General features: G+C 34.6%; 1 protein-coding gene across 4 annotated transcripts; it reads left to right on the plus strand.

Annotated features, from left to right (window-relative positions):
• Nucleotides 1-723: 723 nt before the first annotated feature.
• Nucleotides 724-16,208, plus strand: LOC110098651 (putative 1-phosphatidylinositol-3-phosphate 5-kinase FAB1D). 4 transcript variants are annotated; one of them, XM_020825545.2, is made up of 14 exons: nt 724-983; nt 4,336-4,712; nt 4,817-4,850; nt 5,075-5,836; nt 5,953-6,097; nt 6,182-6,526; nt 11,376-11,663; nt 11,814-12,281; nt 12,682-13,019; nt 13,113-13,239; nt 13,407-13,574; nt 13,676-15,172; nt 15,274-15,534; nt 15,615-16,208. In XM_020825545.2, exons 2-14 carry the CDS (start codon nt 4,427-4,429, stop codon nt 15,930-15,932), a joined length of 5,037 nt encoding a protein of 1,678 aa, XP_020681204.1. In that variant the 5' UTR covers nt 724-983; nt 4,336-4,426; the 3' UTR covers nt 15,933-16,208. The 4 variants fall into 4 exon arrangements, with proteins under 4 accessions (XP_020681204.1, XP_028554300.1, XP_020681203.1 ...); XM_028698467.1 differs by having other exon boundaries at nt 724-991; nt 11,376-12,281; XM_020825544.2 differs by having other exon boundaries at nt 724-987; nt 11,376-12,281.
• Nucleotides 16,209-24,975: the final 8,767 nt, after the last annotated feature.

The following is a 24,975-nucleotide window of genomic DNA, read 5'->3' on the forward strand; positions in this document are numbered from 1 at the left end:
ACTGTGAAGGTAAATAGCAACAAGGAGATTTGTAGATTAGTCTGTAATGATTAGTCAACCATAGAGGTGCAAATATAAATAACTGAATATGAGCTCTATTTGTAAATGAGGTTATTGTAAATTTGGATCAAAGTCCTGTAATTTTGATGATAACAAATATTATTGTATTCTTTATTATGATATATCATGTTAATTATTATTATATTAAAAATCATTTTAAAAAGCAGTACGAAAGCTATCCCAAACGAAGCTAAAATTTTAAAGACAACATGACTCTAGCAATAAAAAAAATAGCATTAAAACTTAAAAAAAAAATTAAAAGAGATGAGAGGATTGATAGGTCTAAATAATTTCATATTTTTCTAATGGAACTTGTAACTAAACAACCCTTTAATCAAATAGCTGGTTAGATTGGTCAAATTAATTAAGTCCTCATTAAATCTGTAATTTATTATTATAAATATTCCCAACTGTCTAATTGATTACTTCCACCAGCAAATATTTATAATTTTACCTCAATAAGCCATTTTTATTTTATTAAATTAATAAAAAAAAAAAACTTTCTTTCCTTTCACATTCATCTACTCGAAACTTCAAACGGCAGATTCTTCTGTCTCAGCTATCTATCCGACGGTTAGAATCGCGCCGGCGACAGTAGTCCAATAGGGAATTCAGGTGTCCGACGAAAATATTCAAACAGTCTTCGTCAACATCGCTTTTCAATCCAAAACTGCCCCCTTTTTTCCATCTGCACACGGTAGAAAAATCCTATTAAGCTGCAAGCTCTGACCTTTGCTTTTCTTTTCTCATTTTCTTTCCTTCTTCTCGCCGTCCGTGCTCTCTGGCGTCTTGGTTTCTTCTGCTTGTAGTTTGTTAAGTTGTGTGGTATTTTTTGTGAGATCGGAGAAGGTGTTGACGGTTCGAGAGCGATGCAGCTGTAGGCTCGCTGCTACGGCTGCTGGAGATGCTTTGGTCTACGTCAGGTGGGTAGGTGTGCCTTTTACTGTTTCGTTTGGGTTGTGAACTTCTATTGTTCTTGGGAATTAGGATGGTAAGGATTGGGGGTTTGATGTTGATCGGCGGATTTGTCTATTTGGTGCTGTTTTTGGGTTTGTAACGATACTTTGGTTATGTGTTCTGGCTGTGAGCTGGGGTTTTCATGGCTTGATTTCTGGATCTACTTTTTTTTTTTGGTTTCATCGCCTTCTAAGTTATGCTTGGCGGCAAGTTTCTCTCTTTCTATTCTATTTCTTCATGAACTTTCTAGATTTGATTGAAAGCTTTGGGTGATGATGGGCTAGCTGCTCAAAGTTTTTTTGGGCTTTTTTCACCCGCCTGGGTCTGATGCTGGATGGATCTTTGTCCGGCGTGGTTTAGGTATTTGCAGTGAGTTTTGCCTGTGAACTGACGATCCGTTGTTATGTTTTATCACCTTTTTGTTTGAATTTGTTGGAAGATCTTTTTGTGAGTGATTTGGCAAGTTTGACCTCGGTTTCCATTTATTCTACGCAGACTGTTTTGGATTTCTGAGTAAAGAGCTATAGCTTTGGGATGAGTTGACATTCTCTCAAAGATGTTTGCTTTGAGTAAGTTTTTGGGGGAAATTCTGTTCGTCTCGAATGTGGCATTGCTTCTTTATGTTCTTAGCGATTTTTTAGAAGAAATGATCTCTTTATATGAATTTATGCGCATTATTTCTTTGAATGAAACCTAATTTGGGAAGGAATATGACATAGAATATGCTAATAACTCATTGTGCTCTTGCATATTAGTTAGTTTATTACTATTTTCAGGTAGCTTCCCAACATCTATCAATTTTGATTGTGTGGGTTTAATAAATTTTTTTTTTGGTGCTCTTATTTGAAGTGGAAATGTTTAGGCTGTGTTTATATTGAAAGATAGCAAACAGGTAGGATAAAGGGAATTCATTAATTTTTTAGCCTAATCAAGATTATGCAGTGCTTGTTTGATTTTCTTAACCAATTTTCATTTCCTTTCCATCCAGCCATCTAATGGCTTTGGAGTATCATGCAATTGAGGGATATTATGGAAACTTATAGGAGTTATTTGGCTACAAGTAGGATTTAGTAATTCCTAAAGGCATTAAATCTTGAAAATTGGTTGACATGATATATCTTACATTTGGTTAAATCCTAGTAAGTTTGGCAAATAATTATCAATGTTTAAATGAAGGAGAAAGAGAGGCACCGTGAAGTTAAGTGGTGTAAATCTCTTAAATCTTATTTTCTCCAGAATTTAGAAAATTCAGGATATGACTTAAATGGGAGGAAGCTGATTTAAGATATAACAAGATTTATGTGACTCAAAAAACTGTTTGACAAGTTGAAATCTTAGCTAAAACTTGCAAGCTAACAACCCAAAAGATAAATAAATTATAAATATGCAATAAGCTAGAATTGTTCTGTGGATTATAATTTTGGATGGTAGAAAATTCATTAATATTTAAGTTGAGTGTGATAAAAATGAAAATATTAATATGAATGTGTGATAAAACTAGGAAGGATAAATTAATGAGTGTATTATTAAAGGAATAATTTGAGTGATATTTATTAAAGATAAGGTAATTTATAATATACTTAGATGATTTGGATGTGCACAATGAGGGTTAAAAAATGCACCAATTAGATACAACAACAACAACAACATCAAGCCTTTATCCCACTATGTGGTGTCGGCTACATGAATCCTTTTTCTTCATTGTGCCTTGTCAAAAGTTAAATTCTCATTTACTAATAAAGAAAAGGTCATTTCTAATATTTTCTAACCAAGTCTTTTTAGGTCTGCCTCTACCTTTCTTAACATAAGTCAAATCTAAGACATCTACTTTCCTAACCGGATCATCGGAAGGCTGCCGTTTTATGTGACCAAACCATCTAAGATAACTCTCTCTAATCTTATCTTTCACTGGAGCTACTTCATCCTTTTCACTCATCCACCTAAGCATCCTCATCTTTGCAACACTTAATTTTATTCTTCTCTTTTAATGGCCAACATTCTGCACCATAAAGCATTGCAGGTCTAACCACCATCTTATAAAAGTTTTTCTTAAGTTTGAGGGGGACTTTTCTATCACACAACAAGCTCGATGCATTCCTCCACTTCAACCATCCAACTTGAATTCTACTAATAATATCCTTATCTATTTCACCATCAGTCTGAACAATAGATTCAAAATATCTAAACCATGTACTCTTATTAATGACTTGATCACCCAAAGTCACAATCCCCCCACTAGAACTCTAATTACTAAAATTGCACTCCATATATTCATTTTTAGATCTACTAAAACTAAAGCTGTTAGACTTTAATGTTGACCTCCATAATTCAAGTTTACCTTTAACTCCCTCTCTAGTCTTATCAAAAAGAAGAATATCATCAGTAAAAATCATACACCAGGGTACAACCTCTTGCAAATGTTTAATGAGAACATCCATGACTAAAGCAAAAACATATGGGCTTGTGGTTGATCCTTGATGTAATCCAATTGAAATAAGAAAATACTTGGTCAAACCACTTTGTGTCTAAACACAAGTAATAGCTACTGCATATATATCATTAATGACTTGAATATAAGCATTATTAACCCCTTTCTTTTCTAGAACTCTCCATAACACTTCTCTTGGAACTTTATCATATGCTTTCTCTAAATCAATAAATATCATATGTAGATCCTCCTTATTCTCTCTATACTTCTCCATCAAACCTCTCAATAAATGTATAGCTTCCATGGTAGACCTACTCGGCATGAATCCAAATTAATTTTGAGAAACGTTAGTATCACGCCACAACCTATGTTCTAAACCTCTAAAAAATTGCACCCTTTAGATAAGTGGATAAAATTAATATCGAATGATTAAAAAGGATGAGTACACCTGAGGTAACTTGTATAGAAGTTGCTCCAATTTATTTGTAATGAATAAGTTTAACACTTAAAAATAATACTCAACATGTTTGAATGAAAAATGAGGATTAATAAAGCCGGAAAAAAATAGTTTGGATAAGGCTAGTGATGATGATTATGATTCTCTAGATAGTGCCTTAAGTTTTACCTTTAACTTTACAAATATAATCATTTTTGGGACCGTTATTTTTATAGATGATAATAGGGTTCTTTCTTTTTAATTCCTGATTGTCTGCCAGAGCTTTAGTCTGTGGCTTATAGGCGTCAGTAATTTAAGCTTTCAAACTGAGAGTGAGATGGCATAATTTTTAGCAAGGTGACAATGCATTCAGTTCTATTCCAATGTGTCTTATCTCTTTAGGTGCTGTTATATTAGTGAATTTCTTAACGCTCATTCATTCTCGCATCTTCAGGGCTTTGCTTGTATATTGGTAACAAGAAGTGGAATCTTGTCTATTTGAATGTCTTTGATTTCTTCGAGCTTCCGATATTCATTGCGATTGGATGATTACAATGTGTAATGCATGCAATGATGGGCAGAAAGTACTGGGTTGTGGGTTTGATTGTAAAAGCTACAGTACTTCCTACTGCCTTGATCTTGACAAAAAAGAATACACATTAGCTACAGACATAAAGCACCTAATGTACTCTCATGCTTTTCTGTTGGACAAGTATGTAACGGATCAGCGTTTAACAACTGAATTGATTGCTAAGACTAAGCCTAAGACTCCTACCTGCAGTTTTCCAGCACGACTTTCGCCGGATCCATTGATCTCTGCTTCTGACTGTGGTAATTATTCTCTAGCTTTTTGTTTAAAAAAACAGCAGTTGCTCTTCCAATGAGCGTAACTATGATTTTCTAATGTCACATTTTTCTTGATTTCCTTTATTTAGGCAACTCAATATCTGAGATGAATTCTCACGTCAGGTAAATGGCAATTCTACTTCTATCTTTTGTTATCTATGCCTTTAGTTCTGGTGTTTGTTGATGAAAAATGTTTTTTCTACCATTTTTGAATAAATTTGTATACCTACTGTTCTTGACTCATCTGGCAATTTGAATCTAAGTGATATTACATTTTCTTCTTTTATTTATTCATACACTTTTCTTTGCCAGCATGCTTTGCATACCTAAAATTGTTGCCTTTGCAGGGAAAATGGAGATGAAACTGTAGATATTCAGCTCGAGCAACCAAAAATATCTACTAGACATGGAGAAGTGACTGCAAGTAAGGTCTTTTCAGAGATTTTCGATGCCTCAAGTTCTGATTTAGCAACTGGATTGGATAGAATTGGGGAGGCCACATTGTCAGGAGAAACTTTTAGATCAAGAGCCTTTGCTCTAGAAAGTCATGAAAATGGTAAAGATGAGAGGCTTCATCATGTTGACAACAATCAAGGAGATCTACTATCTGTAGGCTCAAGGGCTGGGGATGATCTAGATAAGGTTGAGAACGGGATTTCAAGAAGTAATTCATTAGTATTATCTCTTTTGAAAACAGATCCTCTTATTTGGAAGCCACCAGAGGCAGCAAATATTGAAGATGATATGGATAGTATTGCAAATAATGATGATGATGACGATGAGGACTACAGTGATGGCACAAAATGGGGACAATCTACTTCTTTAGGAGATTTTGATAAAATTAATGGAAATAGCTACAAGGAAGCACGCCAAAAAGCAATGGTGGCAGCAATGAATGGGCAATTTAAGATTCTTGTAAGTAGGTTTTTGGCGTCTGAAGGACTTCCCTCTATTGATGAAGGCCATGATCTTGGCTGGCTTGACATTGTTACTTCTTTATCCTGGGAAGCTGCACTTTTTATTAAGCCTGATGCAAAGGAGGGAAGAGCTATGGATCCAGGATCCTACGTGAAAGTAAAATGTGTTGCAACTGGTGCTCCCAGTCAGAGGTAATGTTCGAGTTCATTTTCTTAAGATTTTACTTTCTAGTTTTATCTTTCTTATGCCTCCTAATCATTAAAAATGGGCATCCTTTCAAGTACTCAAAAAGTTACTGATTCTACAGTCAGGTGATCAAGGGTTTAATTTTCAAGAAAAATGCTGCTCACAAGCACATGCCAACGAAATTCAAAAATCCAAGGCTTCTACTGGTCAAAGGGGTCCTCGGGCATAGTGAGCTTGGGTTGTCATCATTTGATTCAATGGATCAGGTAGATCATTCAAATTAGATTTTGTTGATTTCCTTTACGGAATGCCTTTTTTTTTCCTCACCCGGACTTCTTTATTGGAAGTAGGAAAAAGACCACTTGAAGTCAATCAACGAAATGATAGAAGCTTGCCATCCGAATTTGGTTTTGGTGGAGAAATCCGTCTCACGTGATATACAAGAGTTTCTGCTAGCTAAGGGAATGACTTTGGTATTTGACATGAAAATTGCACGTTTAGAAAGAATCGCTCGCTGCACTGGTTCTCAGATTATTCCTTCTGCTAACATTCTGACTAACCGAAACATCAAGCAGTGTGACTCATTCCATATTGAAAAGTTAACGGAAGAACATAACGGTTCTACTGAAGCTGGAAAAAGGACAAGCAAAACTTTGATGTTTCTGGAGGGTTTTTCCAAACCCTTGGGATGCACGGTTAGTATTTTGTTTGTGTTGTTCTTCCTAATATTGTTATCGTTTTGTCAATCATGTTGAAAAGAGGATAATCCACTGAAACTGATATGCCACTTCTAGTCATGTTTAACACTTTAGATTCTTGACTCTTTCTTTCTCTTCCACCAAAAAATACCTTACAGCCCAAGTCCCTGCTCTTTTATTCATGCATGGAACAACATTTTCAGTGTCAAAAGTACAGTTGACAAGACCCTTTGAGTAGAAATCATTGATCAAGTATCCATGATTAAGTTTTCTCGTTTATTTAGTATTGAATCAACTTTTATGGTAAAATAGACGGGAATACATCATCTCTCCAAAAATCTAAATGAGATGAGCCGTGATCGCATCAGAAATCATCAAGAAGGGATTTGGTGCTAGGGTTATTAGTGGAGAAGTTCTAATCGAGATTGCTTCAGAGTCTTTCCGTTTGTTCATTCAATGATAACAATGCTAAGCGTTAAGCTAAATCCTATGTATCTGAAAGGACCTTCCACTTGTATAACAATTTGCAGAAAATATAAATTTTGGCTTGAAACAAGCAAACGGTTGGTTTTTTCTCCTACTTGTATAGATGCCTGATATGTTATTGTTCAGTGAATTCACTGAGGGAAAACTAACATGAAAGCTAACTAATAATTTGACTAGAGGATATCTACAATCATGCCCTTATATGGCTTTCACCATTGCCTGTGGTATGAAATACAATGGTAAACAAATAGCCCCCGCTTAGTAGATTGGTTTGAACTTTAAGCAACGTGTGAATGATTTGATGTCCAAATGTTTTGCAACGCCAAACTGAATTTATTATAAAAAGGATTTGGAAGCGCACTAAACTAAAGCCATATGCCATATATTACAAGTTACTGGAGATTTCACATAGTTAATTTTTTTAATAATTTAGAATGTTCATGATCCGTATGAGAGACTTGATGGTTTTTTCAACTGTTATAAGATCAATAAAACCCCTTATGAATTACCAAATTAGTGTAGTGAAAGACAATAACTATAATATTGAAATCTAATTAAGAATAAAGGTGATGCACAAAATTGTGTGAATTATGGAGGAATTAAGTTGATGTGTGATACTTTAAAACTTTGGGAGAGAGTTATTGAGCATAGGTTGCAACAATATAATAATATTTCTCAAAATCAATTTGGATTCATGCCGGGTAGGTCTACTATGGAAGCTATTTATTTATTGAGAGGGTTGTTGGAGAAGTTTAGAGAGAATAAGGAGGATCTTCATATGATATTTATTGATTTAGAGAAAACATATGATAAGGTGCTATGGAGAGTTCTAGAAAAGAAAGGGGTTAATAATGCTTATATTCAATTCATTAGGGATATGTATGCAGGAGCTATTACTTGTGTTCAAACACAAGGTGTTTCGATCAAGTATTTTCCTATTTCAGTTGGATTACATCAAGGATCACCTTAAGCCCTTATCTCTTTGCTTTAGTCATGGATGTTCTTACTAGGCATTTGTAAGAGGATGTACCCTGGTATATATTTTTTGCTGATGATATTGTTCTTGTTGATAAAACTAGAGAGGGAGTTGAAGGTAAACTCGAATTATGGAGGTCAAACTTAGAATTTAAAAGTTTTCGTTTAAGGAGATCTAAAACCGAATACATGGAGTGTAATTTTAGTAGAAATATATCTAGTGGGAGATTTGTGACTTTGAGTGATCAACTTATTAGTAAGTGTACTCATTTTAGATATCTTGGGTCTATTGTTCAAAGTGATGGTGAAATAGATGGGGATATTATTAGTAGAATTCAAGTTGGATGGTTGAAGTGGATGAATGCTTCAGGTTTGTTGTGTGATAGAAAATACCACTCAAACTTAAGGGAAAAATTTATAAGATGGTGGTGTGACCTGCAATGTTTTATGGCGCAGAATGTTGGCCATTAAAAGAGAAGCATAATATTAAGTTTAAGTGTTGCTGAGATGAGGATGCTTAGGTGGATGAATGGATTTACTCTTAGAGATAGGATACGAAACGAGCATATCCATGAAAAGGTTGGAGTAGCTCTAGTGACATATAAGATTAGAGAGAGTCGTCTTAGATGGTTTGGTCATGTAAAATGGCGGCCTTTCGATGACCCTATTAGGAGAGTAGATGTATTAGATTTGGCCTATGTTAAGAAAGGTAGAGGTAGATCTAAAAAGACTTGGCTAGAAAATATTAGAAATGACCTTTATTAGATTTAAATGAGAATCTGACTCTTAACATAACACAATGGAGAAAAAGGATTCATGTAGCTGACCCCACGTAGTGGGATAAAGGCTTCATGTTGTTGTTGTTTGAAGATAATTTCAATTCAAAACTTGTGATAACCTAACACAAACCTCATTCTTTATGAAGCAGGTAGTTTCTAAAAAGAGTTGAGTGCACTAGTTTATGTAATGTTTACTTGTTAAAGTGATATGCCTTAGAAGTAAAAACAACGAAATAAACTCATAGAAACTACAGGAATACAAAGATAGAGGCAAATTTTTTATTGTCTCTTCAATAAGAAAGAAAGATACAAGTGATCTACTATTCAAGAGGTAGATCAGCTCTCCCTCATACCCTAGATACCGTTAGGCACAACTCCTAAGAAAATTACAATAACAATAAATATATCATAAAAATAAAGCAAGATAATTGGCATTAAATAAACAATCATATTTTCCTCCCAAATTTGAATTTAAATCAGCTCTCTTTCCCTTAATAAAATCTTCTTAATTCCCTCTCAAATTTGAATTCAAATCAGTTTTCTTTTCCTGAATAAAATCTTCCTAATTCCCTCCCAAATTTGAATTTAAATCAGTCGTCTTTCCTTAAATAAGCCTTTCCTAATTTTCTTCCCAATCTAAATTCAAATTAGCCATCTTTCCCCAAATAAACTTTCTTAATTATTTCTCCTCCTTATATAGTAAATATGTACTTCCTGGGCCACACAATCCCCCCGCCCCAAACACCCCCCCCCCCCCCCCCCCCCACCAACAACAACAAAAGAAAAAACACTTTGTCCTCAAGCTGGAAGATAGGAGTGGTCTCCTAATCATCTCATATGGCTTCGTACTCCGACAAATCCTTTCACCTAATAAGTATCTCTTGAAGTATTAAACCCATGATGCTAAGAATGAATTGGCAGCTTAATAAGATTATTTCTTGAGATGATTATTTTTTAATCCTCTTCAATTTGTTTGTTGAAAATTCTGGGTTGCTTCTCTTCCTTGTCATCAATCATTCGCATCTTCAACTTTCTCACCTAGAATCACTACTGTCCTAATAGCTTCTTCCTCCAGTATAGCAGTTGTCATGATCCCTCCATGTTTCCCCACATATCGAGGGTGGGAATCCCCCCTTTCCTCCACCTGCCTCACATGACTCGATCTATATGGCTTTACTTGTCCGCCTCCTCTGGTATTCCACTCCCCTTGCTCAAAAGACCCCCCATAGTGGTCGGCCACCCCACCACCTCCACCATGAAACTCTCTTCCTGTTGTCCCCCATCTAAAAACCTTATTCCGCCCCTTATCGGAGCCATAGGAGGTGTCTCTTGACCGCGTCCTTCTTCGATAGCCCACTCCCTTTGCTCGAAATGCCTCTCATAATGGTTGGCCACCCTACCACCTCCACCAAAAATTTTCCTCATTGTTGTCCCCACATCTGGAAACCCTGATCCGCCGTTTATCGAAGCCCTAGGAGGTGGCTCTTGATAAAAGAAACTCTCTTTATTGATCTTCTCCTGTACGATCTCCTTTCCCTTCAATTTGGCCGAGGGAATCCTGGTCAAATCTTGGTTAGTATTAGTCATCGGAACCGCCAGTGGAGTTTTGGATTACATCTCCATGAGCTTCCTCATCATCTCCTCCAACCTTCCTAATCAGTTTCTATTGATGAAAGCCTTCTTTTCATGGTTGAGAACCTTTCTTCGATGGTTGAGAAATTTTCCTCCATCCGTGATTTGATTTGCTCCAATTTGACTTCCAATGCATCCACCTTTGCTACCATCTCTCCCAAACCTCGCTATGATACCAATTTGATACGTCTTAGAAGTAAAAACAACGAAAGAAACAAGTAGAACCTGCAAGAATACGAAGATAGGGGCTTTTTTTTATTATATCTTCAATTAGAAAGAAATATACAAGTGATCTACTATTTGAGAGGTAGATAAGCTCTCCCACAAATCCTATATTGCCGATAGGAACAACTACTAAAAAAATTACAACAAACATAAATCACATCATGAAAATAAAACAACCTAATTACCCTTAAATAAATCATCATATTTCCCTCCCAAATCTAAATTCAAAGCAGCTCTCTTTCCCTTAATAAAACATTCTTAATTCCCTCCAAAATCCGAATTCAAATCAGACTTCTTTCTCTAAATAAAACCTTCCTAATTCTCTCCCAAATCTAAATTTAAATCAGTCCTCTTTCCCTAAATAAAACCTTCTTAATTCTCTCCCAAATCTAAATTTAAATTAGCCATCTTTCTTTAAATAAACTTTTCCTAATTTCTTTCTCAATCAAAATTCAAATCAATCATTTTTCCCTAAATAAACATTCATAATTATTTCTCTCTTGATTTCTCCTCCTTATAGAGTGAATATTAACTCCCTTGGGCCCCACAAGGTTCCCCCCCCCCCCTTCCCCGGTGGAGTATAGTGCATGTTTATGCTTTGTCTCAATACTAATTTAAACGCTTCAATGTGTTAACAAGGCAGCTAATATTGTCTATTAAGTGCAAAATCTTTTATGCTTTGGAAAGATGTATTTAATACTCTTTAGCACATCGTTATGCATTGTCTTAATGCACTTGTCATGTTACAGATATTGCTTAAAGGGGCTCATATTGATGAACTAAAGAGAGTTAAACGAGTTGTTCAATACACCATCTTTGCAGCATATCATTTGATACTGGAAACATCATTTTTTGCTGATCAAAGAGCTCTGTTCTCTAACATAGATAGTTCAGAAGGCAATGATGAATCAACAGATAAAGCAGTCCCAAAAATTGTTGTTGGTGCTGCACAATACTCAAATTCGTCCGACACTCCTGCTTCTAATGGCTTTTTGGAATATTCAGCTCATGAAGGGTTTTACACTGCACATCTTGATGTGAGCATATCTTCAGATGACCCTAGATTTGTTGGTAATATTGATTTTTGTGAAGATAACTTTAAGCAAGGACATCTTCCCAGGAGTTTATCCAATGAAAATACTGTGAATCATTCTAGCTCATTATCATCCTCTGATCTTTCTATGCAGCTAATGTCATCTTTCTCAGCCTCTCTTAGGAACTTACTGTCAGACAACAGATTGAGGCCTTTTGCATCCGAGTCCATTTCATCCTTCTGTGCTTTCAAAGATGAGGAACATGATCATCCAACTTTGAATGGCCTACCTATTTCTTCATCTGCTGGGATTATGGATGATGGGATAGATGCAAATGAAAACATCATGGAAGATATGCCAAACTATGAAAGGTCTGAGACCTTGTCAATTTCGAGTGAACCTGCTCAATACTCTAATGCTGTTACTACAAACAAAATTGAAACTGAAGGCAAGGATGACAGTGATGGTGTATTGAGCTCTGAGAGCATATTGGTTCTTTTGTCCAGTCAATGTATTGAAAAAGGGATTGTTTGTGAACAGAGCCATCTTTCTCGCATAAAGTACTACGGGAATTTTGATGTCTCTCTTGGACGCTACCTTCAAGATGTTTTACTCAACCAGGTTTATGCCTCTTCTGCTTGGTCTGATTATTAATTTAGAGAAAAAAAATCTCAAAATGGTCTATGGAATAATCGAATGTGGCCTACTTAGTCCTAGAGTAACATATTTTTTCAATTTAGGCTTTCGACTATACAAAATTGATTCCAAATGATTTGTCGGCGATTAAATTGGGATCAATTTTATGTAGTCAAAGGACTAAATTTGGATCATATTTATATGCCAATTTTCATTAATTTCTATCTCAAAGATCATTTATGATCAATTTTTTATAGTCATGAAATTATATTGGCCAAATATGATACTTTGTGGCTAAATTGGCCTTGTCCGATTAGTTGGGGGATTATTTTGAGTTTTTTTTTTCTATTTAACACAGAATTAATGAAAATTGACTTGGTAACAGAAACATGCCTGCTCTTCATGCGGTGAACCACCAGAAGCTCATATTTACTGTTATACCCACCAAAATGGAAATCTTACTGTTCTAGTTAGGCAGCTTCCTCCAACTTCATCTTTATTAGGAGAAACAGGGGGGAAAATTTGGATGTGGAGTCGATGCTTAAAATGTGAGCATGAAAATGGGATCCCAAGATCAACTAAGAGAGTTGTGATGTCTACTGCAGCTCGTAGTCTATCCTTTGGCAAGTTCTTAGAGCTCAGTTTTACCAGCCACTCTGCAGCAAGTAGGTTATCTTCTGAATGTGGGCATTCACTTCATAGGGACTGTCTTCGCTTTTTTGGGTAAGCATATTAGTTATTTGAGTTTCTGCAAGTCAAGTCACTATTTTTCTGCATGTGACCTTTATATACCGTTTAAATTCCGGTAATGTGCAGATTGGGCTCCAAAGTTGCAATGTTCAGATATTCACCGGTTGAAATTTATGATGCATGTAAGCCACCCCCAGTACTTGAGTTTCCTATCCCAAGTGAACAAGATTGGGTTGTGCAAGAAGCAAAATCTGTAAGAATTCTTAGAACTTGGTATTTTTGTTATGTTTAGCTTTCCATATGGAGGAGTATTCATAAATTTGGTCAAGGTCCTAAATAGTTAAGATAAGGCTGATGATGATGAGAAAGATATTTAGCTTTCAATATTAGCGACTGACCTTTGTTTTTTTTTTTTCGAAGTTGCTTCAAAGGGGAGAGAGATTTTTCTCAGAAGTTGCGAACTTCCTATGCAATTTGAAGACGAGTTGTTCAGGTCCTTTCTCTGAGCAATATAAGAACTTTCCTGGTTTTGTAAAAAGCATATGTGAAGCAGAAGATATGTTAATTCAAGAAAAAGCTGAATTTAAGGTCAGTTTTACAACTATACTTTAGAATGCTCTCCTGAACCAAGTCCATCTTCCCTTTCTGATTAGTCAAATTTTCTTTTTTTTTTTTTTTGGATTCTATAGGCTGCTTTGTTTAAATCTGTCAACTATTCCGGGCAACAAGAGAAGTCTGTGAATGAAATTCTAGGCTTGAATTGGTTCAATCAGGAGCTACTTCTTGTGCTTTTCATTTGGGATCGTCGTTTGCATCAGTTTTCACAAATCAGTAAAGACTTTGACCGATCACAGGATGCTGAAAATGAAAGATATATGGGGAAAGGCAGCATAGAAATTGGTGAAATAACATCTGGAATACCAAATCATTCCCCCATTAACGTTCAGCAATCCACTTCTGATAGCAGTTACAATAATCAAAATCACTGTTATCCAGAAACTGATACAGCCTACAACTCTGCTGAAATTTCCCAAAGTTCAGGGTTTGATGAGATGGAAGCTTCAATAGAAGCGGCCTCTTTTGAACCATCTGCTGCAGAAAATGCACCGAGTACTGTGGGGCAAAATTTGGATTCTGAAAATTCAGCTCTTTCTACTTCACCTGACATCAGTTCGACTAAAGAGTATGAGGAAGAATGTTCTGGACATAGTGATATATATGACTTAGAGATGGTGAATGACAATGCGATTAGTGGAATTGGATTATTTTTTGCTTCCGCGTTGAAGGGACAGCTTTCAAGTGCTAGGCTGTTCAAGGATTCTCCTGATTTTGAAGACCCTGAAAGCTTGATTTGGATTCCTTTCTCTGAACTCCGCATTGCATTGAAAAAAGACCTAGATGGTGGTTACTTGCATAAATTTTCATTCATCCGTACTTACACTCCAAAATATTTGAGCCCTATCCATCAGTTCTTTCCCCAAGAACGGGGTTTGTTGTACTACCCTGTTGGCACTAGTAGAACGATCCTGTCTGTCAGTGAGGATGAAATATCCAGCATTATTGCCTGTGCATTGGCCCTCTCTGATGACCAAAATTGTTTCTTAGAAACCATGGATATGAAGAACTCATATGAAGGCAAACTAGAGCCCGATAAAGAAATTGATAATACATCTAACCTTGTCTCCGAGAGTTCTGTGACTTCATCTCATTGGTCATCTAATGCATCTTTTGATCCTGTAGGAATGCATCTTTCACGAAGCTTCTCTTCATTTTCCTCAGATGAATTTTCTGCCTTGGCTTTAGAAAGTGGATTATCCATGGATCGTTTGATAACTTCTGAAAATCTTCATCCTGAAGTCCCACTAGGCATTGGGAAAGAAGTCTCAAAGAAGTATTCTGTTGTATGTATCCATGCAAAGCAATTCTATGCTCTTCGAAGGATGTGTTGCCCTTCAGAACAGGCTTACATATCTTCACTAAGCCGATGCAGGAAGTGGGATGCTCAGGGTGGAAAAAGCAAGGCCTTTTTTGCCAAAACGATGGATGACAGGTTCATTATTAAGCAAATCAAGCGGGCCGAGCTTGATTCCTTCTTGAAATTTGCACAAGATTATTTTAAGCATATTACTCACTCTCTAAGCACAGGTAGTCAAACTTGTCTTGCAAAAATCCTGGGAATATATCAGGTTTGCTATCGCATCACCTATTCATTTAGTTTGTACTGAACTAATAAAACCTTCATATTATTTTAGTGAATTAATTTGGAAATTGGAAATCTCTATTATAGATTAGACTAACTAAAAGTGGAAAGGAAGTGAAGATTGATCTGATGGTGATGGAAAATCTCCTCTTTGGTCACAATGTGACACGCACATATGATTTGAAAGGTGCTGTCTTTTCTAGATACATTTCAGATGTAAATGACACTGAGAAAGTTCTTCTGGATCAGAACTTTGTGGAAGATATGCGCTTATCTCCAATCTATGTTGGGGGAAAAACTAAACAGCTTTTGCAGCGAGCCATCTGGAATGACACAGCTTTCCTCAATGTCAGTATATTCCTCGTTTCTAAAACAGGTCTTTTTAAAGTTTAAACTAATCTATAAGAAAACCTTGTAAATGTTTGCAGGCAATCAATGTCATGGATTATTCTCTGCTTGTTGGTGTGGACAGAAAACAACAGAGGCTGGTATTTGGTATTATTGATTATTTGAGACAATATACGTGGGATAAGCAGCTTGAGACCTGGGTCAAGGCATCTCTGGTTGTTCCTAAAAATTCATTACCAACCATTATCTCCCCAAAAGAGTACAAGAAAAGGTTCAGAAAATTCTTGTCTAGATACTTATTGACAGTTCCTGATTCGTGGTGTTCTACGGAGTGTTCAGAACCTTGCAAATTTGGTACAGGTGGGAACAGCAAATTATCAAGCGAACCTTCACTGTGAGATGTTTAGTTTACAATTTGTTTATTCTTGGTTTTTATATCAAACTACACCTTATTCTTTCCCCTGGTTTTTGCACTATGGCTTTGCAATAACTGTATATAATCATCAATCAAACAGTTCCCAAGTTTGCGTTTTTTAGCAAATTATTTGGGTAAGTTAATCATCTACAGGTATGATTGATATGTATTGTATCTCATACAATGATTTAAAGATCACAAGAAATACTTAAGTGTACTCCTTTGGTTAAAGTCTATATTATGGAATACAATTTTAAAGTGCTTGGTTCTGGTGGAACTAATTCTTGGTTGGAATGCATGAATTAGGATAATCTTTCAAAGCTACTGTTGCATTCTGCTAGGTTGATTAGAACTTTTTTGTTGGGGAAACCTAACTAGTTGCTTTACTTTATTGACTGAATAGATCTTGTAGTTCCTATAGCAATATCAAAACCAACCCAACTTCTCTGTTTCCAGTTTTGCAACCTTAATTCTACTGTGCTTGTGATGGATTAAATTTTAACCGGAGTTGATCTTCCCAGGTCTGTTAGCCCTTGTTAAAAAGGTGGAGAGAGAGAGAGATTGCCTCACATAAGGTGGCCCCAATTTGCATGAATTTATGATGTGTGAACTATTGATGAGCCCTGACTTCCTAGGATTTGACGGGGATATGCCTACCCAAGCCGCTTCATCGAAAATCACTTTGAATTTAAGACTAAGGCTTCGCGGCTTTTTTACTGCTTCTTGAAGCAGCTTTTTAGTACAAATTAATATTTTTACTAGAAAGCTTGCTCCAAGAAGCAGTAAGAAAGCCGTCCAAATGAAGCTTAAATCAAACAAATGGTTTTTTTATTTGGCTTAGTTTGGTTTATTGAGTTCAATACAAGATTAAGGTTAAACCTTGAAATGAGAGGAAGCACTCTACAAAAAGTGTGTTGAGAAAGAGGATTGTGAGCATGGTTTTTCTATAATATGGGACTATTTTTATAAATAAAGACCATCTAACATATGATTATTAGTTGTTTAAGAATGAAAGATTTACCTAATTGACACAATATGAGGTTGATAATGAGTGTTTCAGAAGTCTATCATTTGCTAGTCATGTATGGGGTTAGGATATAACATTGGACAATAATAGGACTTTCAACACAATATTGGCCGTGCCAAATATGTGCAGGAACTTGTCATAGATAATGTCAATGTCTGATGCAAACATGAAAATATTAGAAAGTATTGTGCTTCCTAGCTATTAATATTTGTGAACGATTCAACAATTTTGCATTTTGAATCTAGACATTCAAAGATTTCGAATAGAGCAATGGTTGAGTGTTTTGAGGGTTTTGCCTCCCTATCGTCAGTCCTAACATGAATGCAATAATAAAATTATATTGTGTGATCATCACTCAAGAAAAATTTACCAGCTTTATGCAAATGTCTTTTTGCCCAAAATACATATGTCTATGTAGAATCTATGTAACATTGTAGTTTGTATTTTTATGTATGTGGAATTCAAAAAATGGTTTGTAATAGGATTTTCTTAAGTATTTTGCATTATATATATGGCATTTGTCCTTACTAATAAGTTTAGTTTGGTCAAGGGAAGAAGAGAAAATTAGTGAATATGTAGAGTGGCTAAGAAATTAAGTAGCCTCTATGAACAGTAAAATAGCATGAAGTAGGGTTAAGACCATTACTTCTAGGTTTAAGAAGGCTATAATAAAGGTTAAACTTAAAAAATAAGATAAATAATACATTATTTGATAAGTATAAACTAAGACTAATATATGGACCAGGTTGAATGGTACACATGTGGCCATTTGTCTCTAATGTGGCTTGGAATGTCATTAACAAGTGCCCTATGGGGGTAGCGAGTCCTTGGACCAAGTACCTTGGGGTGAATCTTTAGGGGGGTGATTGCCTTAGATGGGTCATCCAGGAAGAGCATCTTAGGTGTCAATGAAGAAAAGTACCTAAGACAAGTGGCAAGTCTCTCGGGGCGAGTGATGAGTCTTCTAAGCAGGTGTGGCTATGAGCTAGGGATGAACGTAATTAAGAGGACAAGATTATAAGGTTTGTAGGTGTGTATGGGTATATTCATGGAAGGCAGATGACCTTAACTAGGAAGAACTACTAAAAGAGTTTAGTAAAGATTTATTGATATGAGTTTTCTAGTCAAACTTGTTTAGTAAATGCGTCTCTATGGGGCGAGCTTCATTGGACTAAATACTTGTTGGTGTCATGACCTGACTTGATACGATCGGACCCAAATCCAAATTTCATATCGTGCCTGATTGTGTGAAGAAGTGAAAACTGACCCCCAAGCTTCAGTTGGAGAAATGCTGAGGAACTGAAACATCCAGTTCATGTACTATACAAAGCCACTACTGAATACAAATGTTAATTGGAGGACTACTGAATTTCTCAAAAAAAATCTTTTCTTTATATATATCATCCAAAAGTACATATATAATATGAGGTTTATCAACAATAGCACTTGAGGAAAAAAAAAACTTAGCTTGCCAATAAAAACTAACCAAAATGCATACCTACAATCCAGATCAGAGCCTGATATCATAAACTACTTGGCTCGCTTCTTCCCCTTTCTCTGGCCTAAAAATAGAGTCAAAAACAGGAATGAGCCAACCCACAACTCAACAGACTACGACAACCTAAAATTGGAATCAAGAAATCAAACCGATACAGTTGAATAATACTGAAATAATAAACAAAAGTGTTGTATGAAAAGCATACACTAAAACAAACATTTATCCTGAATTGAAATAAGTATTAAAACAAAGTATTGAAACTATATTGAACCCAATCGGAATTTGACCAAGCAATTCATAGTAAATATCAGAATGGCCTTCAAGCCTTGATTTCTAACACAATTAATACAAAATCATTTATCATCGTTAATAGAATTCTTTTTTAATAATTATCAAAATAGCCCTCATGCTCCAAAACTTTCAATACATAATGAACAACATAATCCATTGTCTCCTCCAACAGAAGTTCTTTTCACAGAATTCAAACATAAATATTGAGAATATAGTGCATTTTACACTATTGAAGCAAATTATGTATTATTAAATAATTATATAAAAATGCTCTAATGGCTGTCAAAATAATTTTCCACCTGTTGTTCAATAGTTTGCCAAAACTACCATTTTTTCAGAATTTTATCATATTACTAGAGATTGTGTATAACAACATTATGAAGTTTTAACTAAACTAAAATATTATTTTTAGATGTAATTTTTTTTTTTTGAATTGATAAATATCACTACTTTTCGAAATTACCCTACAGAAAATTATAAATAAATACTGAAAATGACTAGAATAATTATACCGACAACATATCAAAAGTTATGAGGTAGAAATTTTCCATAATCTGAGAATACCAAATCTTTGTAAAACCAAGTTATAAATTTGGGAAAAAAAATCTAAAAAACTTTGAATTTTTGAAAATTGAGTAGGCAAAATATAACCTAACTCGACCCCAGCAACTTTTCAAACTGGGTCAACAATTGAAAATGACCGGAAGTTGCTCGAAACAAACTTTCCTTCTTTATAAATCTCTCTTCTCTCTAGGCAACCACTCAAATGAAACAAGTCAAATGGAATAGTGGAAAATTAATTTTATTAAAAAAATGTGGCCTAGTGTTACGGTGCCCTTTGACGCCTGATACTAAGCTTCTTTAAAAAGCCCATAGTGCTGCAGCGCCTTCCCAAGACAACCGTGCTAGTTCAAATTTCCAAAATCCAAAGATTTCAATGTCGAGATGCCATCATACCTTGTGTCATGATGCTCATGGGAAAACACTCGAAATTCACATAACATGTAAATAGACCCCTGGAACCCACTTAAGAATACATCAGACTTTTACATACATACAAAATATCCTCAAATACATGCAGAAGAGGTCGAACGTAGAAATTTTAACATATTACCTTAAGTCTATTTGGGTCATAACAGGTCAAACAATACTCTGATCCTTGAGGTCTCACAACTCTCCTCTCAAAAAATATTATCCTCGATATTTTCAATCCAAAATAAATTAGAATAGACCAGGATATAGTTATCTCATCTCAAATTTCTTCTCCTAAGTTGGTTCTCTAGCGATCATGTTCTTCCACTGAACTTTTACCACCAAAATCTGTTTGCCCCTCAATTTCCTGACATCGTATGCCAGAATTTTATCTGGTTCTTCCTTGTAGTGTATATTCATATGTACCACAACATTAGAAAAAAGTATACTCTTAGAATTAGATACCCAATTCCTTAGAGAAAACACATGAAAAATATTGTTTATGTCGAACATATGATCATACAATAATAACCTATAAATAAACTATCAATCCACTCGCTAACATAAAAAGTCCAATGTAACTTGGACTCATCTTATTGATTCTTCTAAATCTACTGACAACCTTCATATGATTGACTTTAACATAAACAAAATCCCCAACCTGAAACTTAACAAGTATATGCCTATGAATAATATTTCTTATGCCTAACATGTGCAGACTTTAATCTTTCTCTGATAAGAAAACTCTTTATTGTAGCGTTGTCCACCAATGATGGCCCTAACATATGTTTATTCCCCACCTTTCTCAAAGATAAAGGTGTCCTACACTTTTTACCGTATAGAGCCTCATAAGAGGTTATACCTTTGATGTATTGATAACTATTATTATAAGCAAATTTTAAGTGGAATGTAATCTTCTTAATACCCCCAAAATACATAATATAGAGTCTCAGAAGATCCTCTAGTACTTTGATAGCCCTCTCAGACTGTCCATCTATCTGAGGATGTCATAATTAAGTGTAATTTGGCACCCATATCCTGCTGAATGCTTCTCCATAACCTAGAGGTAAACTAGCTATCATGATTAGATACAATCACTTTCAGCACTCTATGTAATATGATAATGTCTCTAAATATAATCTATACCAATATGTCTATTGAAACAGTATGTTGAATGAAATGCACATACTTTGTTAGTCGATTGGTGGCAACCTGTATAATATCATGCCCTTGTCTCATACTAAAGAATATGATCGCAAAATCTATCATCACCTCTTCCCATTTCCATTCTGAAATATATAATGACTACAAAAGACTGCCCAGTCATTGATGCTCTGCCTTCACCAACTAATAGGCCTCATACTTCAAAAAGAACTCTGATATATTCTTTTTCAGTCCAAGCCACTAAAATATACATTTCAAAGCCTCTGCCACCACATCTGTCTTATTAGACTGATAATGAATAACCATATTATAATCCTTGATTACCTCATGGAATCTCTTCTATCTCAAATTTAAATCCTTATGCGTGAAAATTTATTTCAAACTCTGATGATCGGTGAAATTCTATACATGTAATGCCTCTAGATCTTTAAAGAACATATAACAATAACAAATTCCATATGATGAGTTGGATAGTTCCTATCATGTGATTTCAACTGTCGAGATGCATACACTAACTTTATCATGATGTATCAATACATATTCCAATCCCTTCAATGAAGCATCGCTGAAAACTTGAAATCCCTCTGTACCTAAAGGAATAGTCAAAAGCATAGCATAAGTTAAATAATTCTTCAACCTCTAAAAACTCTCTTCACATTTTGAAGTCCATATGAAAGCTACTGACTTATGAGTCAATCTCATGAGTGGCAAAAGAATTTTAGAAAATCCCTAAAAAAAACTTTTGATTGTCAATATACATCTGTAAAATATCATTATTCTTTTTTTTTTTTAATTTTTTTTTTAAATATCATTATTCTTCTTTACAAATAAAATAGGTGATCCCCAAGGAGGCACACTACGATGGATAAAACCTCTATCCACCAACTCCTAATGTTGTATCTTCAATTCCTGAAGCTCCTTAGGTGACATATGATATGGAGCCTTAGAGATTGGAGCAGTAACCAGAAAAAAATATCTATGTAAAACTCTACCTCCATATCAAAAGGCAAAGTCAATAACTCCTCAAGGAATACATCTAGACATTTCTAAACTACAAGGGAACTACTCATAGATACAAGAGAGATCCTTACATCTTTGATAGATAATAAAAATACTGGACTACCTTTTCTCCAAAGTCCATACACTTTCAGAGTAGAAACCGACATGAGATAATACCTCTGATTCCCTGAATAGAATACTCTCGCCACTATGGTACAAAGTGACTTTGTTCATTAGATAATTGATTTGAGCCCCATACCAATTCATTCAGTCCATACCTAAAATGACCTCAAATGTAAAAATGAGCAATAAAATCAAAAAAGATCTTATTACAATAAATTTTATTAGAAAGCTCCAAATCACAAAAATAAATCCAACTAGATACCATTTCATCTCCCGTAGGAAAAACCACAGTCAAAGAAATATGCAATAGCATGAAAGGCAAATAGAGGGAATCAAAATATTACTTTATGTTTAAAGAATAACTAGCACCAAAATCAAATAAAATATGATGAAGAGATGCAAAAATATAATTCATAATTGTTACAACATATAGAGACTCACTGGCCTCTTGTTGCATCAGATTATAAACATGTGGGTGTACTGGAACCAAGACAACAGAACTCCCAGCACCCCTAATACTCGAAACCTGAAAATGCGATTGAGGTGGTACTGTCCTTGGCCTACCCACTATCTATTGCCTAGAGCTTTTAGCTCTCTAATCATAACATCTATCAAATCCAATTTATGGGCACCCAGCAATCCTATGACTATATTAACCACAACAAAAACATTGAACTGATACTGTCACAACTTAACCTGACAAGACCCATAGATGAAACATGTCTTATCGTGTTGGCTTGCGACAGGCAAAACTCACGATCTAGTTTTGATTTTTTTTAAATTTCTTCTTTCAATTTAAACTTTAAAACATACAACAAAACATAGAGATGCTACCAACATCATGTATATAAGAAATAACTCATCCACGAAATTCTTTTCATTTCATCCTCAAAATATATATACAACATGTACACTATCGTACATGATTATAGAATAAAGAACAAAGCAAAACATAACAAAATCTAGCCATGAATATATAAAAATAAAAAGAAGAATACCTATGTAGAATCAGATCAAATCATTTAATCATATTACAACATTGTTTTTCAGAATCCATATTATTTTTTATTTAATTAAAACAACATAATTCTCAAAAAATTTGGTGTAAAATTAAAAAAAAAAAATTAAAAGTTTAGAACTGATGTCTTTACAATATATAGAAAGCTTGGTACTTAACATCAAAATACTATTTTGCATATCCTACGCAACTTTTAGCCTATCCCTGATTAAGTAGATCTTTTCAATGGTATCATAAGAAAGGGTTGGCCCAAATAGTGGCCTTTCACCCACCTCAGTCCAAGACAGTGTTGTTCGACATTTCTTACTATACGGAGCTTCTTAAGGAGCCATACCTATATTGCACCGAAAAAATATTATTATAACCAAACTCGATAAGAGAAATGTGATTTTTCTAACTACCACCCAAATCCAAAATACAAAATCTCAAAAGATATTCTAGTACATGTATAGTCTTAGATAATAAATGCTATACTAAAATGCAGTTTTATACCCAAATCTTACTTGATTCATTTCTACAGTCTAGAAGTAAATCTACCATCTCTTTCAAAAATTATGATCTCCATTATCCCATACTGTTAGATAATCTCACGCACATATACTTGTATCAGCATGTATACATAATCAAACAGTCGGGTTGGAATGAAATGAGCAGACTTTTTCAGATGATCAAGTACAACACAAATGGTGTCATGTACATATCTCGATTTGAGAAAACCCATAGCAAAATACATAGTCACCTCTTCTCATTTTCACTTAGAAACGGATAACGATTATAGAAAATCTCCTGGTTACTAATGTTCTACTTTCACTAACTGATAGGCCTCACATTTAGATGTAATCTACTAATAAAAATATATACCTAATACTTGAAATCAACAACCTCTTTCTATTAAATCTGCCCCTTTCCTTTCCCAGACCAGAAATTAACACATGTAGGAAGAGCATGTATGAGCAAACAATAACTCAATAAGCTACACAAAACCCACACATATTCTTAATAATAAACAAAATAGTAAATAAATAGATGGTTCTATTATCATAGAAATAGTAAAACATTCTATATGTATAAAAGTTTTCAACATAAGGTAGTGTTACTAACTACAATCTAAGGTCAAATATTGAACTATTTTCAATTCAATATCAGCATAACAATTCAATCAGATAGCTGAAATTACATACATTAACAAATATTAGAAATAAACACATTACATTAATCTCCAATTACACCAATCTATCTCCCCTCAAGCCCTTATACCTCACAAATATTTCAAATATATATAATCAGATCCTTATGGCTCCATATGCAAAACATATTAATATCAAACCCTTATGACTCCAAGTGTATACCACAATAGTATCATACCCTTATGATTTCCAATTCATATCGCTATTTGTTCATTCAGGATTAAGCCATTATACCTCAACTTAGATGCACATGAGTATTAATAACCAACCACCAACATGTCCTTTTTTTACACAGTTTCAATCATACAAATATAAAAACATTAGCACTTTTAATATGTATGAAAAATATCATACACATCACATAAATATACATAATTTTACATTTATAGAAGAACAATCAAAATTGTAGGGTAAATTTATAGACACACTTTAAGAGTTATCAATTGTAAAATTATTCACTTACAATATTCACAACAACATTTTGAAGTTTCTATTATTATATACTAGCTTTTATCAGTATTAGTATACCCCATCAAAATACTTAAAATATCATATAGTAAAAAATTTTTGGTTAGCATTTATAATAAATATGTCAAAATATTTATGTAGAATAATGAGAACAATAATAGATCAAAAGTTAAACAATGAAAATTTTCTATTGTCCAATTTATCCCATTTTTTGGCACGTTATTCAATTTTAAAGTTGGAAGTTTTATAAAAAACTATGCTATTAAAAATAAAGGTAAA

The sequence above is a fragment of the Dendrobium catenatum genome, unplaced genomic scaffold, assembly GCF_001605985.2.
Source record: "Dendrobium catenatum unplaced genomic scaffold, ASM160598v2 fragScaff_scaffold_1089, whole genome shotgun sequence".
NCBI classification, from domain to species: domain Eukaryota; kingdom Viridiplantae; phylum Streptophyta; class Magnoliopsida; order Asparagales; family Orchidaceae; genus Dendrobium; species Dendrobium catenatum.

Bases quoted from the DNA above. Each gene is read 5' to 3' on its own strand.
- LOC110098651 (XM_028698467.1), top strand. From the start codon at position 4,427: ATGATTACAATGTGTAATGCATGCAATGATGGGCAGAAAGTACTGGGT. The intron at 4,851-5,074 runs GTAAATGGCAAT...TTGCCTTTGCAG, and splicing joins GAGATGAATTCTCACGTCAG to GGAAAATGGAGATGAAACTG. The intron at 13,240-13,406 runs GTAAGAATTCTT...TTTTTTTCGAAG, and splicing joins TTGTGCAAGAAGCAAAATCT to TTGCTTCAAAGGGGAGAGAG.